The following is a 15,846-nucleotide window of genomic DNA, read 5'->3' on the forward strand; positions in this document are numbered from 1 at the left end:
TCATGTGTGTATGCATGTGTCACCTGTGTGCTACATGTACGTGTGTGTGCAGGTGTGTGTTTGCAGGTGTGTGCATGCTTGTGTGTGTGCCTGCAGAGGCAGAGGGTGTTCATGTGTGTGCATGTGTGTTTGGTGTGTGTATCTGTATGTATGCAGGTATGTGTGTTCAGGTGTGTGCAGGTATGTATGTGTGTGCATGTATGTGTTGTGTGTGTGTGTGTGTGTGTGTAATCTTTGGCACAATATAGAAGTTTCTAAATCTGAAAAGATCTTATGAGATTTATACTTATACCTTTTTGTCATTAACATTTTCATGTGTGTTTTTTTCTTTATTGATTTCAGAGAGAGAGGGGGAGAGAGATAGAAACATCCATGAGAGAGAACATCGACTGGCTGCCTCCTGCACACCCTGCCCCCACCCCACTGGGGATTTGGCTCACAGCCTGGGCGTGTGCCCTGACCAGAAATCGAACGGGCGACCTCTTGGTGCATGGGTTGACACTCAACTACTGAGCCACACCAGCTGGATCATTTTGGTTTTTATTCTAATCCAATTGACCTATGTTAAACATGCTCAGGAAAAATGAACTATATGAATGAATACTATAATGAGAAGAGACCAGTGGTCACCCAGGATGGACCCTACCTTCACAAGGGAGCGTTCCTAGCCCTTCTGAGTCTAACAGTTGCTGACTTTGGATGCGCAACGCCACGCACATGAGCAGTGTTCTCATTTCACAGCATTGTGGAGGCTTCTAACTGTGGCCCCCGACAAGCTGCACCCCTCTGACCTCCCCAGAAGATACTGTCTTTTGCGGGCTGCACCTCATGCTCTGCTTTCTGCCCCCAGCATCGTGTCCTGCCCCCAGAACTCGTCCACAGTCTGTCCAAGGGCTAACAGGTCTTTAGCTCGTGCGCAGGTCCAAGGCGGTGTTTGTGCCCCAGCACCCCTCAGGCGCCCACCTCTCCACTCCCCTTACCCCCTCGCACACAGAGGCTCCCGGCAGGTGCCCGGGAAGCCTCGACATGCCCTGCATTATTTTACATCCACCATTTCCCCTGCGCCCGCTTCAACACTGATCCTTCTGGTGATGACCAAAAGCAAAAATTAAAAAGGCCACTCCACAGTCATCATAATTACAAGTAGATGGTCATTTATCTCTGAACTTCTGTGCAATATTCTAGAAGGATGGAGAAAAGAAAGTCACAGATCAGGAAGAGAAAACCAGGCCAGCAGAAAGCCCGTTTAATCCAGCCAGTGTGACGGCTGCTGAGTGACCCTGTCCGAGTGGCTGGGACTGTGGACTGAGGCCACACACTGGTTCCACGGCCCATGCTCTCGGCCCCTGTGCTGGGCCCCGTGACCTTGGGAAGGTGCTGATCCTCTGTCTCAGCTCTCCCTCCTGTAAAATGTAGAAGTACTAGGATTCTGGTAACGGCGAGTCAGCACGTGCACCTAGAACAGAGCCAACACCCAGGGGAGCGCGCACAGCGTGCCAGGCCTCTCGGCCAGGGCGGGAGGCAGGAGACGTGACCAGGAAGCCTTTCGCTTTCTGAGTGTGTGCAGAGTTGGCCTCCAGTGAATCCGGCCTCCCAAGGAGGAGCCCCTCTGGCCCTCCGCCTCCCAGCCCGCTCTCTTAGCAACCAGGCACACGGGGGTGCAGGCAGGCACAGACCTTCCAGAGCGGGCACCTGCCCGAGGGGTGAGCCATCCCTAGGCCTCTCTCCTGCTCTGGCTCCTCCATAGGTGGCTCATTTCAACACCCGCGGGGGAACGAGCACATCACTGTACATTTTCTCAAATTGCCGTGTACAATATGCCTAAGAGGAGAGCGCATATTGCTCCACCTTTGAATATTGTTAGCTGCTCCCACTCCAGAAAACGAAGCATTTTTAGCCAGCACCGAGTCTCTGACACATCGCATGTCACTTCGGCAGGGACCCCGAGAGGGTTCGTTCAGGCGAGAGGGGCTTGCTACACCGCCTTGTCTCAGCTCAGAGATTAGGGACTGTGGGTGCTTAAAGGTACAGGTGTGTTCATGTAGAGTCGGTTTTAAAAACAAAAACCAGGATGACTTGCAGAAGCAGTTTTTTGGGAAACGATGCTGTGTTTACCATCTTGATTGTCCTGATGGCATCACAGTGTGTGCCTATGTCCAAGCTCATTAGAATGTACACGTGAAATATGTACAGTTTTTTTTTTTAATTTATTACAGTTGACAAACAATGCTACATTTTTTTCAGGGGTACAACTTAGTGGTTAGACATTCATGTACCTTACAGAGTGGCCCACACAGTGATCTGTCACTGTGCAGAGTTATTACGTCTTAATGAGCCGTCGGAAATGTGCCCACGGAGTGTGCTGATTGTGGTCTTCAGCAACCCGGACTCGGGGTGTGGGGACTACCCTGTTTCCAGACCGGTGTCCCCCCGTGTTCCATGGCAGTGGGTGTGAGTGACCTTTCCCAAGTGGAAAGGCTGCGCAGGCCCTCTGAGTGATCTCAGGGTGTGACGCGTGGCCCAGGGCTGGGCATCAAGGACGTGTACCCGCAGCCACGGTAACCAGGTCTGTTCCCTTGTCCCCCAGAGCTGGGCGAGATCAAAAACGTCAGCACCACGCAGCCTTCTCTGGAGCTGGACGGGCTGGAAAAATACACCAACTACAGCATCCAGGTGCTGGCGTTCACCCGGGCCGGAGATGGCGTCAGGAGCGAGCAGATCTTTACCCGGACCAAAGAGGATGGTGAGACATGGGCGGGTGTGGGGGGACCGCTCCGGTCCCGGCTGGCACGCCGGGAGACATGGGACGCACCTGCAGGTGGCCGCCTTCCCGCGGAAGCCTCTGTTGGGAGGCCGGGTCAAGGTGCACGTCTTGGTTCCCCAGCCTGGTCTGGACTTCGCTGCGTGCACACCTGCGCTCCCCCAAAACACGCCAGCGTGATTCAGACCCTTGGGTTCCTCATTGCCTTTGTTGATTTCCCATTGTTCCTCTCTTTCCCTGTACTTTCTTTTTGGCCGAGTATTATTCTAAGCAAAAGAGCTTTTCATCGCAAAGCTGTAGTACTTGCTATACCTGCTCCGTACGCCGTCAGGGCACTTTTAGGGACTCTTCGGCCATTCAGTGTCAGCTCCGATTATTTCCGTCTGCCACTGGGAAATTAGGTAATGGCCCGAGCCGTCTTATTCTGGGCCAGCTTCAGAATCACTTCGGAATAAGCCCTTCATTTGAGAGCTTCGTGTTAGTTTTTAAAATGTCTTACAAGAATTCACGATGGTTTGGTAAGACTACATCACTGCGCGTTCTGTCTCAGACCAGTAATTCTTGCCTTTTCACATCATTTGGACTTGGTTAGGTGACTTTTCCCCAAAGCTGCAAAAAACTACATGACAAATAGTTTTTTTATATTCTTTTAAGGGGCCTTATCCAAGCCTGTTTGAAGAACAGTTCAAATTCTAATGAATCTCATAGGAGTAATGAGAACAACAGTCTCCACCTTGATAAAGGAAGGGGCAGCGGATGTCAGATTGATCTCATGTGGAACCCTCCAGATCAGAGCCAGAGTTATACCAGACACAGGGTCGAGACGAGACCGGACGCCGAAGTTCTGTGCTGATTGGACCCTGCGATTTGTCTGTCTTTTTTCTAGGACTCTGTTCCCCCAGGAAGCGGGATGGGTTGGAGCAGAGTCACCATCACCCAGGACCTGCCATGTACGGGCAGGTCTGATGTCTGTGCAACCTGTTCACTGCAAAGAACGTCAGACACGCCCTTGCTGGAGCCCTTAGCCGTCCTGTGGCAGCAAAGCCAGGGACGCATGCTCAGAGGCCTGGGTGGCCTCTTCTCCTCGGCCTCCCTGTCCCCTAACATGCCCCTGACATCCACAGCCCGCCGTCTCCCACCTCACTCTGCTCTGACCTCGGCAAACCCTGCCCTGCTCCCACGAGCAGTCCCCTCCGCCCTCCTCACGCGTTATTTCCACCATCTCTGCAGCCCTTCTTGTACCACCGGGCCTGCGCACAAATTAGGCCTCTCGTTTTTCTAGAGCACGCGGGTGATCCTTCCCACGAATGTGCAGGGTTCAGCCGATGCTGCTCCAGGGACTTGTATTATTTAGAGAAACCCCAGGTCGGAATTCGCCACGAGGAAGCCACACACTAACAGAGAGCTCTGCAAAGCAATGTCCCGAGTGGAGGCGGCTCTCATTTAACGTTTGAAAGGTAACAGCCGGAGAGCCCCGTCTCGATGCTGCCCGGGGACCGCGGGCACCTCGCCTCACCTCCTCCGACTGTCTTCATGGACTGAATTTCCATAACGATCAGACAGCATTAAGACATAGAAAGAGAAGTGATGTGTGCAAACAGCCCGTGTGACACATGGTGGGATGGTTCTTGACACCAGATAGTTGATGATTTGATCTCGACTCCTGCGGAGCAGGGGCGGAGCGCTCATTTGCATTGCTGAGCGAGAACACAAATGTCACTGGCATTACTATTTAAAGAGCAGAGGGATCAGCAACGGGAATTTTGACACCTGCGTCTTTTCAGGAGCATGTACAAAATCCCAACAAGAAGGGAAGTCTCTCCACAACTCCTTAATGACCGGGCGTTTCGGATCAATTTTTAATGAGCCCTCCGGTTTTAGAAATCAGAGAGTTCTGTCTCCAGCCTTGACCCTGAGACCCAGTCTAACTTATCAATCAGTAATTCCCTGCTTTGGCATCGGCGCCGCTGCTGTATGCGGATGTGATGGGTGGCGGAGGGCCCTGCCCCGGGTGTACCGGTTACCCCAGGGGGGAAGGGCGCACTCCACCTGTGCGGGGGGCCAGGCAAGGGCGACACAGAACTGAATGTCCGTGTTCACTGGGGATACGTCGTCAGCATTTTTGAAGAAGCAGCAGAGCAGAGAGTAGGCGGAAGGGGAGAAAAACCTGTGTAATTATGAAATGATCTCCCAGATTCACATGGAAAATTCACTAGTTTAAAAATGGTGCAGTATTGCGCCGGCCACGCTCACAGGCTGGGTATCTGAGGTGAGCGGACATTTGGGCGGTTTCTAGAACTGAATGCAATTTTGTGTCTGATGGAGAGAGGAAACAAATAGTCACAGAGAAGGAATGAATAACAAATTATTCTCCTAGAAGGAATGCTTCCTAAAATTAAGAATTTAGATCCTGTTTATTATTCTACTATAACGTCTTACAGTTTCGAAGTTGGGACTACCCTGTCAGCTTCAATTCAATTATGTAAAAATGTGGATAAAATTCCAGCCAAATAATAATTTCCAATATTTATCCACTTCTTCTTCAGTAAGGCACTATCCTAAGCATAGGTTAAAGTTTCCGTGTTTACTGATATTCTCACAAGTAAAGATGTATTAACACATTAACAACAAGTGTCAATTCGATCCTCTGTGTACAACACATTTCCTAAACCAGGCTCCCTAACCCTCGGTGTCACGAGGTCTAGAGTTTTAAATCGTGTGGTTAGGTCACTGATCACTTTCAAAAGGAACAATGTAGCACTTGCTCATAAAACGTACAGAAACAGGATAAAGTGATAAATAAAAAAGTCTAGATAAATAGAGTCAGAAGTTTAGTTCTGCAGGGATAACGTGCACCTGAAGTATTTGTCTAGAGAACACATTTTCTGCGCCCTGTGCGGTTTCTCAGCCCCCGTGAGGATTCTTGGTCGATAGACGTGTTCTCGGGTCCGTGGGTGTATTCTCGGGCCCACAGGCGTAGTCTCAGACCACAGCGCAGCCTCGGGTGCCTGGACATACCCTCAGGTCTGTGCGAATTTCTCAGCTGCCCGGTCCCCATCCCAGGACTGCCCAGAACATGTTCCTTGGTTCAGCCACAAGAACACAAAGAAGATTGCTGACCTAGCTTTCTGTTTCTGAACACAACACACCCGGGTGTGAACTCTGAGACGTTTGCGTGACCCTGCCGCCACTGTGTCTGCCGAGACCGCGGTCTGAGCCAAGCTGTGCGGAGAGGACAGGAACGCCACCTGTTCGTTCCCCAGCTGTCGGTCCGTCCTGCGGGCACGCGGTCTGCCCTGCGCGTGTCGCAGTGGAGAGGGGGTCGTGTTTGCGACCAGAGGCCTCCTGAGCGCCCCCCACACGGCTCTGTAAGGTGTTCTGTGGGAGGAGGCCCAGGAAGGTGTCACCCGTGCCGGTGCTGCGTCCCCGTGGTTGGCCATCCATCTGGGGTGACATCTGAAAGAGAGCTGAGTCAGTGGGAAGTAAACAGACGTCAGGATGTCTCTGAACCCTCTGGTCAGTCAGTCCCGCCGAGTCCTGCGTCCACAGCGCGTGGCCGTGGGGGTCGTGCTCCACGCAGGGGCAGACGCACCCGCACCACACAGACCAGGGGGCCCTCCCGTGTGGTTGCAGAGCGCCCTCCCCCGCAGTGATTCTCGCCCAGGTGCCGTGAAGTCCATGGGCTCCAGGGGCCTCAGCGCTGCCCGGTGTGTGACACGTCCACACACACTGAGCTCCCCGCCTGCTCCCAGAGAGCCGCTCCACTCCCACCGGAGGTGTGCCCCCCGTGATACTGCAGTTACAAGGTTCCTGCACCTTTTTTTTGGTGGTACGTGCCCCTAGCGGGAACCAAACCTGGGGCTCTCTGGTCTGCAGGCCGACGCTCAGCCGCTGAGCCAAACCAGCCAGGGCGGTTCGTGCACCTTAAAGAGCGTCTGGGACCCTGCTTGTCAGGGCCGGAGTCCCGGGTCCCATGGAAGTGGGAGAGGGGGGCACGTGTGAGCCCTGCGGGGCTGTGAGGACGGTGACGTGGGCACAGCCACCCAACGTCATGCTGTCAGCTACGGCTGAGAGCCCACTGACGAGCTCGAGGCCCACGTGTGCACACACCACTCACACTGCACACCACACACGCTCGTGCCTTCTACACACCTCCCCACACACATGGACCCACACTCACACACACCGCACATCGTAAACACACACACACCCTCACATACACCACACACACACACCCTCACATACATCACACACACACCCTCACATACACCACACACACACACCCTCACATACACCACACACACAACCTTACATACACCACTCACACACACGCACACCCTCACATACACCACACACACACCCTCACATACACCACACACACACCCCCTCACATACACCACACACACAACCTTATATACACCACTCACACACACGCACACCCTCACATACACCACACACACACCCTCACATACACCACACACACAACCTTACATACACCACTCACACACACGCACACCCTCACATACACCACACACACACACCCTCACATACACCACACACACAACCTTACATACATCACTCACACATACGCACACCCTCACATACACCACACACACACACCCTCACATACACCACACACACAACCTTACATACACCACTCACACACACACACACCCTTACATACACCACAAACACGCACACCCTCACATACAGCACACACACACCCTCACATACACCACACACACACACCCTCACATACACCACACACACAACCTTACATGCACCACTCACACACACGCACACCCTCACATACACCACACACACAACCTTACATACACCACTCACACACACGCACACCCTCACATACACCACACACACACACCCTCACATACACCACACACACAACCTTACATACATCACTCACACACACGCACACCCTCACATACACCACACACACCCCCTCACATACACACCCTCACCTACACCACCACATACACATCTTTACATACACTGCATACACACACACAGCCTACATACACCACACAAACACACACACACACCCTCACATACACCACACACAGACCCTCACATACACCACACAAACACACACCACACACATACACACCCTCACATAGACCACACACACACCCTCACATACACCACACACACACACCCTCACATACAACACACACCACACAAACACACACACACTCTCACATACACTACACACACACGCCCTGCCTACGCCTGGTCACCAAACCAGAAAGGGGACCGTGACAAAATGAGGCAGGAGCATGGGCCTCGGCCACACTTCAGACCAAGGCGATGTCGTTCCCCAGCCCCGGCTTTGACGCTGACATCACGACACGTTACTGGAGGCCTTGACTGTACAGATGTGTGTTCTATGTTCTGTAACAAATGGCCACACACTTAGCTCCTTGAAACAACATGATACTCATTTCCAGGGTGGGGGAACAGGCTTGGGGCAGCTGGGTCCCCTGCCCAGGGGCTGTATCCTCTCCTAAGGTCAGGTCCTCTGCCAAGCTCACTGGTGGTCGCCAGGGTCCAGTTCCCTGTGGCCTTAGGGCCGTGGTCGTCCCCTGAGCTCCCAGAGTTGGCCCTCCATGCCGTCACAGCCTCCATAGCGTGGGACTTCGCTTCTTCAAGACAGAAAGAACCCCAAACCTCGGTCGTCATGTAACAAGGTCCTGGGGTGAGAGGAGATGCCACCTCCAGGGACCTAAAAAGAGGCCCAATGTCACAGAACAACCTTGAGCCAGGAGGAGAGCCCCGCCAGGGACCACACATGCCCGCGAGGAGGCCCAGAGGGCGTAGCCACCCTGCCATCCCTGAGCGGGCGGGGAGGAGGGGGAGAGACTCCCAGGGTCTGGCTTTTGCAAACAGGAAGAGCGGTGTATCTCTCTGCAGTGGAGAGAAGGTGTGAACCCGCTGGGGACCTGAGGGTCCCAGGTGCCTGAGTCAACGTGGAGACACTGTCTCCGCAGGGTGCAGGAGAGCTGGCGTCCTGCAGGACCCTCACCTCCTCACCAGTGGCATCCGGGCTTGGAAACCCCCTCAACAGCGGCCCCAGTGCTGCTGACCTGTGCCTGTACCCTCGTGAGGACAGAATACATCTCCAGAATGCCCTCTGACCACGAGGATCGTCTGAAGAAAATACGTCCCAAACGGACTGTCGCCGGCCATCTGACGTAGCAGGGTTCTCGTAAAATGGGGCTCTCACGGGACGTGCCCAGGACGGGGCTGCTGTAACCTCGTGTCACTGACCAGGGGCTCCAGCAGCGGAAATGTATTGCCTCGTTTTCCTGGTGGCCAGAAGGTCAAAGTCAAGGTGTGGGCAGGCAGGGTGCCGTCGGAGGCCGTGAGGGCCAGTGGCCCGGCCTGTCTCCTCCGTGTCTTCACCCCGTCTTCTATCTCCCCGAGTCTGGGTCCACATTCCCCGTCTTCCGGGCACCAGTCTGAGTGGACCAGGTCACCCCTGTAAAAACCCGACCTCCAAATAAGATCCCGCTCGGAGGTCCTGGGGGTCCGAGCCTCACTGTACGGATTTGAGGGGACACGATTCAGCCCCAACACGGAGCCTTGGAAAGCCAAGCGGGAGAGCAGCGGGGCCCCGCTTCCTGGGGCTGGGGGTCCTGCCAGGCGGGGCCTGCGTGCAGGTGGAGGCTAACTCGGGCTCTCGTGTCCAGTTCCAGGTCCCCCCGCGGGCGTCAAGGCGGCGGCCGCCTCCGCGTCCATGGTCTTCGTGTCCTGGCTGCCCCCGCTCAAGCTGAACGGCGTCATCCGGAAGTACACGGTGTTCTGCTCCCACCCCTACCCCACGGTGAGTTGGCAAACAGCCGGTGCCTTGCCGGCGTCTTCGGCCACACGCTGCCTGGGCTCCCTGGGGACAGTCCCGTCCTTCCCGCGCCACCGGCCCGGCCCGGCCCGGAGCTTTTACCTCCCCCTGCTGTCTCCACGCACAAAGCGTCATCCTCATGCAGGCCCCACGTGCAACACACCTCGGAGTCATGGCAAGGGGCACAGCTGTCTAGATTATTGCTTATCCGGTGACTTCCCCCCGAACTGCCGGCGACTGATCAAAACCAAAACCCAGAGGCCTTGTCGAGCCTGAGTTGAGAGTCAGCGGGCGCCTATTGATTTTGCCTGGACTCATCACGGAATGGACTCCCTGCCTTCTGCCCCTCCCCCTCCCGGCCCACCCCCCCTGCCTTCCTCCCACCCAGAAGCAAAGCAGGCAAACCCTGGTGTCCAGGGGACTGGCCGGAGGTGCTAGGACCCTTACAGTGACCGCAGGCAGCTAGGCTCATTGGGAAGGAATTAAAAATCAGAGTACCACGTACCTCAAAGTGCAGTATGTATCATCGCTGAAGAATGCCTACGCAGTGCAGGTGTTTCTCAGACCAGACAGAAAAGGGAAATTTTAGAGGAAAGGAAAATGGTTCATCAAGATGTATGTCTTCATGGAAATGTGTAGGACGTTTCTGAGGTGGGTACCGTGTCTCGTCCACCTTTAAAGCTCTGTCCCCGGCACAGAATTTGACGTGTGTGGCCATTCAGTAGGTATCTGTGGAGTTTATACAAATTAATCCTGGTAAATATCATAACATAAAAGTTACCACTTTTGCGCCCTGGCCGGTTTGGCTCAGCGGTTAGAGCGTCGGCCTGCGGTCCTGAGAGACCCGGGTTCGGTTCCCGCTAAGGGCACGTACCTCGGTTGCAGTTTGTCCCCGGCCCTGGTCGGTTGTTGTGCGGGTGGCAGCCACTCGATGTGTCCCTTCACATCGATGTTTCTCTCTCTCTCTCTCTCTTCCTCTCTCTCCCCCTCCCACTCTACCTGAACAAAAAATGGAAAAATGTCCTCTGGTGAGGATAAAAAAATAAAATAAAAAAAAAGTTACCACTTTTGCTATTTTAAGTGTATAGTGCAGGGACATTATGTACATTCACGGTGGTGCACCATCCCCCTCGTCCATGTCTACTTCCCGTCTCCCCCAACTGAAATGCTATCCCCATGAAACACTAACTCCCCGTCCCTCCCCCTGACCCCTGGCACCCACCATTCCACTTTCTGTCTGCAGATTTGACTATTCCAGGGACCTCGTGTAGGTGAAATCACACAGCGCTTGTCCTTTTGTGACTGGCTGACCTGACTCAGCATAATGTTCAGAATCCACCCACGACGTAGCGTGTGTCAGAGCATCCTTCCTTTTCAGGGGCGAATGACGTTCCTAAACGAATTTATCCACTGATCCTTTAATTAAACTGGCACGTTTTTGCAAGTCCAGAGTCTGGGGGCGGTCCCCAAGGCCTGGTGGCCCTGTGGACAGTGACCATGGCTAGCGGTGGGGAGCGGGGTGGGTGTGTGTGCAGCTCACTGAGGTCCAGCTCCCCGCTGAAACCTCAAGTTGTATTGTCTGCTGTTTCCATGGGAACAGTGGCACCTCTGAGGTCGATTTCAATGTAATACGGTCAGAGTTGGGTTCCAGAATTTTTGGGGGGTTCCTTATTTGGTTTCAAAGAGGCTTTTAATTCTCACCTGCTGAACCATCAGAGGCCAGAGGTGCAAAGCAGTGTGGGTACCACGATGAAGCCCTAAGAGAGAAAAACTATTGTCACCACTTCCTCAGAGGGAGACACAGCTGTTGCTAAGTAAAGAATACCCACAGCACGCGAGCATGTGAAATGCTTCTGTTTCTATTCACTGATTACTGGCCTATTTGCTCAGGACTCACATTTGCTGTTTGACTCCGACGTACTAGAACAGGCTAGTGGGATGCAGAGAACACCAGCATCTCACTCTGTCCTGTCTTCCCAATCTGGTCTTTATCTCTAAACTGAGAACTTCAACCTGGCTTATCTGAAATCAGTCCGAGTGGCCGAGGCTTAGGTGAGCGAGGCCCCTTTGTGGACCCTGCGAATTCCACCCCCTCCAAAGGAAGAGCTACTGTCCCGAAGTCGTGATCCAACGGTCTGCAGGACAGAACAGAACTTCTTTGTCCGGGGTTTCCCACATCTCTTCCCGCACAGACCGCTGGGTTCGACCACCCAGTAAAAGTGGGCGATTAAGACCGAATTTCTCACCTGGCTGATGTCGTACAGCTGCCAGCAGGGGGCCCCTGTGCTCCCTGCTGACCACATTGAAAACCACTGCCGGTCGGCACGGGTGCCCGCGGTCTCCGGGCAGCCTCGGTCAGGCGAAGTGAGCCCGAATCGGTGTTCCTTCCTCCAGCCACGCTGCTGTCCATCTACTCCCAACATTGTCAGGAGCACGAAGCCTCGTTTTCCAGTAGACTGCATCTTCTAGAGCAGTTTCAGTTGACAGCAAAGTTGAGTGGGAGGTACAGAGATTTCCCACGCAAGGCCTGCTTTTTGGATAAAGAATACCCTTATAGGTAAAGATCAGAGAGGACTAATACACTTCTCTGCAGAGATGTACACGTGAAACTCTAGCTATTATTCTGGTCTTTTCCCATGGAATTGATAAGAAATTATAAATCCCTAGGAAGGGTTGTGGGTTTTTGTTGTTGTTGTTCTTGTTGTTCTTGTTGTTGTTTCCATCTTTAGTTTCTGTAATTTCAAGTCAGAAAACTGGATCTATCAAATTCCAGTCTTTTCCATGGCTGCCTATGTGCCGGGATGAACACCAGGGGGCAGTCTTGGCTCTGTGTATTTTCCTTGCTCCCATACTGGAAGTGCTTTTTCTTTGAAATGATTTCATAGTCGAATGTAGAACAGGGAGGGTAACTCAGGACACAGCACGCCTTGTCATTTCATCTTCTTTACAAGAGTCCCTCAGCTAACCTCCTTGCTGATGTAAATTCTTCTCAAGGTCCCCAATTCATCTCCCTTCCTTGTAAAAAGGACTTTGTTGAGAGGCAGCCTCTTCTCTCTAGCGAGTAAAATACATTTTCTGATCATGCATCTGTGTCATGGGGTTTTCTAAGTTCAGCTTCAGTAAAAGACATGAGCATCTGAAGCTCTGTGGGCCCGATAAGAGAGCCACATTCTTGCACAGTTGTCTGGAGTGGGGCTGGGTAAACATAGACCCCGCCATGAGGGACCAGCAAGCGCGACAGACATCAACCTCCCCGGAGATTCGAACAGCCCGACCTCAACCTTCGTTGGATTCGGGGACTCGTCCACATACGTGTTGGACCCCGGCTATTAACTAGAACATACAACAGTTTGAATATCAGTTCACGTCTGAAGAAGTGAACTAACCTTTTAGGTCCCGGGTAGAACGTAGCTCAGTTGGAATCCTCTCTAACTCTCTTCCTACGTAAAAGAAATCTGGAGAATGTTCCATGCTGAATACGCACTAGGGTATAGGAAATGCCCATTTTACACCGCTCGACGGATGTGCACCGAGCCTGGGGCGGTGGTTAGACAGCACCACGTTCTCATGAACGAAGAATGAGAGCGGGACATGTTCCCATTCCAGGTGACCCTGTTGCCCGTTCCTGCTCGCGGCGGGTGCTCAGTGGTGTGCTTAGTGAGCACTGAGAACATGCCGGGGCTGTCTGTCGGCTGAGGTTGTGGCAGTCACCCCTCCGCGATGTAGCCCGCAACTTAGGACTAAGCAAGTCCCTGGGAGTCAAGGAAACGGACCTTCGCTGGGCCAGACAGCTTTCCGGCCAAGGGAGCAGGGGTGCGTTTGCTTCCCAGCCCTCTCAAGACTGCATTTACAAAGGCCACAGTGGCCGGCCGGTGTGGCTCAGTGGTTGAGCATCAACCCCTGCACCAAGAGGCCGCCGGTTCGATTCCCGGACAGGGCACATGCCCAGGTGATGGGCCTGATCCACAGTGGGGGGCGTGCAGGAGGCAGCCAGTCGATGTTCTCTCTCATCGGTGTTTCTATCTCTGTCTCCCTCTCCCTTCCTCTCTCTCTAAAACCAATAAAGAAAAAAGATTTTTAAAATGTTTAAAGCTGCAGTGGGGACAAGAGAGAGCGGCTTCTGAGAGCCCCAAGTGCCCAGGAACCTCAAGGCAAGAAGCAGCGCTATCTGGGATCAGGCAGGTCGCATCTGATGTGGCCGTCTCCGCACATACCCGTGATACTCATTGCGACATTCCTGTTCCCCTCGCAGAAGTCACCAGGCACCTCCCCAGCGTAAAATGCTACTACTCTTAGGAAGAGGTGGTGGTCTTCCTATTTTAAGTTTTAGCATAGCATCCTGTTGTATAGCTATTTCTTTTTAAGTTCATTCTCTCTTACCTTCCATTATTCTTGTATTCTTTCTCTGTGATGCTTTCTCTCCCCACGGCAGGGGACACCCCACCCTTCCATGTCAGCATTTTCCAACACTCATCCTTTACCTCTTTCCATATTCTTTGTTATCTCCGCGAATCATTCTCATAATTTAACCACCATACGACGTCAAGCAGTTCAAACATTTTATCTCTAACCTTGACCATCTTAGAGAACTTGTATTTCCAAATTTCTGCCACCCGTGTCTTCATGGGGACCCCACCACATCCAACATGTCCAGAACCAAATTCATTCCCGCCCCTTCTCTGCTGTTTTCCAACTAAGCTAATGATCTGACAATCGCCTTTTTCTTCGGAGCAGAAGCTGTCCCGTTACCTCTGACTTCTCGCGATCGGAGAGCTTACTGAATCATTTCCTTTCACCCGGCACACAGGTGGGAGCACTGCTCCCGGCGAAGGGCTGAGCCAGGTCCGGGTGTATCAGTCAGGGGAAGCTGAGTGATACTGTGTAACAAACAAGCCTAGAAATCTCAGTGACTTATACCGGCAGACAGTTATTTTTCTTTCGCACTCATGTCCATCGCGAGCAGATGGCTCTGTTCTGTGTGATCTTCTCTCTGGGAAGACCCAGGGTTTATGGCGGGGAACAGAAATCTCTGGAGGGTCTGACATAGATATAAAATGCTCCAGCAACAATCGCTGGCCAGAATTCATCACAGAACCTCACCAACCACCAGGGAGCCAGGAAGGACAATCCTAGCATATAGCCAGCAGACAAGAAAACCAGAATGTTTGGAGAACTGCTCTAATGACAACCATGCAACTGCAAGGACAAAGGACAGAGGGGCTTTCTTGCGTTCCTGTTTCTAGGGAGGGTGGAAAGTACCAGAGGTTGTCACCGTTTGGTGTGATGTGGCAAAGGGCACAGTAGTGGTATGCTTGGCACGGGATGGCACAGGAGCACAGGTTGGAGATGGTTTCTTGAGACATATGTCCAGCCCTGGCTTGCAGGAGGGGGATTTCACCTGGTGCAAGGGAATTATGACCAGAGGAAAAGCATCCCCCACATGACATTCGGTCACGAGGATTTCCTCTGCGATCTTTTCCTTTACGTTTGTCCAGTCACAGCGTACAGCCTATGTTGTTTTGTATTAGTTTCAGGTGCACAGCCTAGTGGTTAGACCGTCTTCCCATCCCCCTCCTCCTCTCACACCCACGCCCTTGCCTTGGTTCGGTCCTCACGGGGGCCCAGGCTCCGTCGGACCGTTTCCACTCCCTGCCTCTCCCAGTCCACCGTCCGCCTGGCCGGCAAGGTTACTCTTTCCGATTCTAGGTCTGATCATGCCGCTTCCTTGTGAAAATTTCATGAACTCTTCCTTTTTAGCTAAAAAAAGAGTTCAAAATTACCAAGATGACCTGGACAGATTTCCACAATTCAGCTCCAACTTCTGCCAGTCTCATATCCTACTAACCTTCCCCATCCAATAGCTGAGCCGTGCCAGGTCTCATGTAAGTGTGTGTGTGTACCTGTGTGTGAGTGTGTGTGTACCTGTGTGTGAGTGTGTGTGTGTCTGTGAGTGTGTCTGAGTGTGTGTCTGTGAGTGTCAGGTCCTCTTGCCTTCTCCCTGTCATCCTCCTATGTAAAAATGCTTATTCTTAAGGCTCATCTGGAATCCTAAGACCATTTTTAAATATTGCTATACTCTAGTCACTATGTGAGAAACACTTTATGCCTCTGGTTTCCGATCTTGCTTTTTCACGACTCACAGTAGGAAATACATTTTACAGCCACAAGCCAGGACACACACACAACAAAAGCTTCACAAACAAACGTACTGTACGTGATGCACTCTGAT

The 15,846-nt window shown here is 52.8% G+C and overlaps 1 protein-coding gene across 1 annotated transcript in view; it reads left to right on the plus strand.

The window, feature by feature from the left end:
* The window catches only part of DSCAM (DS cell adhesion molecule), a 575,021-nt gene that overhangs the window by 481,579 nt on the left and 77,596 nt on the right, over positions 1-15,846 (plus strand). Inside the window, exons 19-20 of the mRNA XM_036242878.1 lie at positions 2,588-2,743; positions 9,469-9,602. Of these exons, the coding sequence (XP_036098771.1) occupies positions 2,588-2,743; positions 9,469-9,602 (290 nt within the window). The remainder of the gene's footprint in view (positions 1-2,587; positions 2,744-9,468; positions 9,603-15,846) is intronic.

Source organism: Molossus molossus, unplaced genomic scaffold (assembly GCF_014108415.1).
Source record: "Molossus molossus isolate mMolMol1 unplaced genomic scaffold, mMolMol1.p scaffold_m16_p_5, whole genome shotgun sequence".
NCBI classification, from domain to species: Eukaryota; Metazoa; Chordata; class Mammalia; order Chiroptera; family Molossidae; genus Molossus; species Molossus molossus.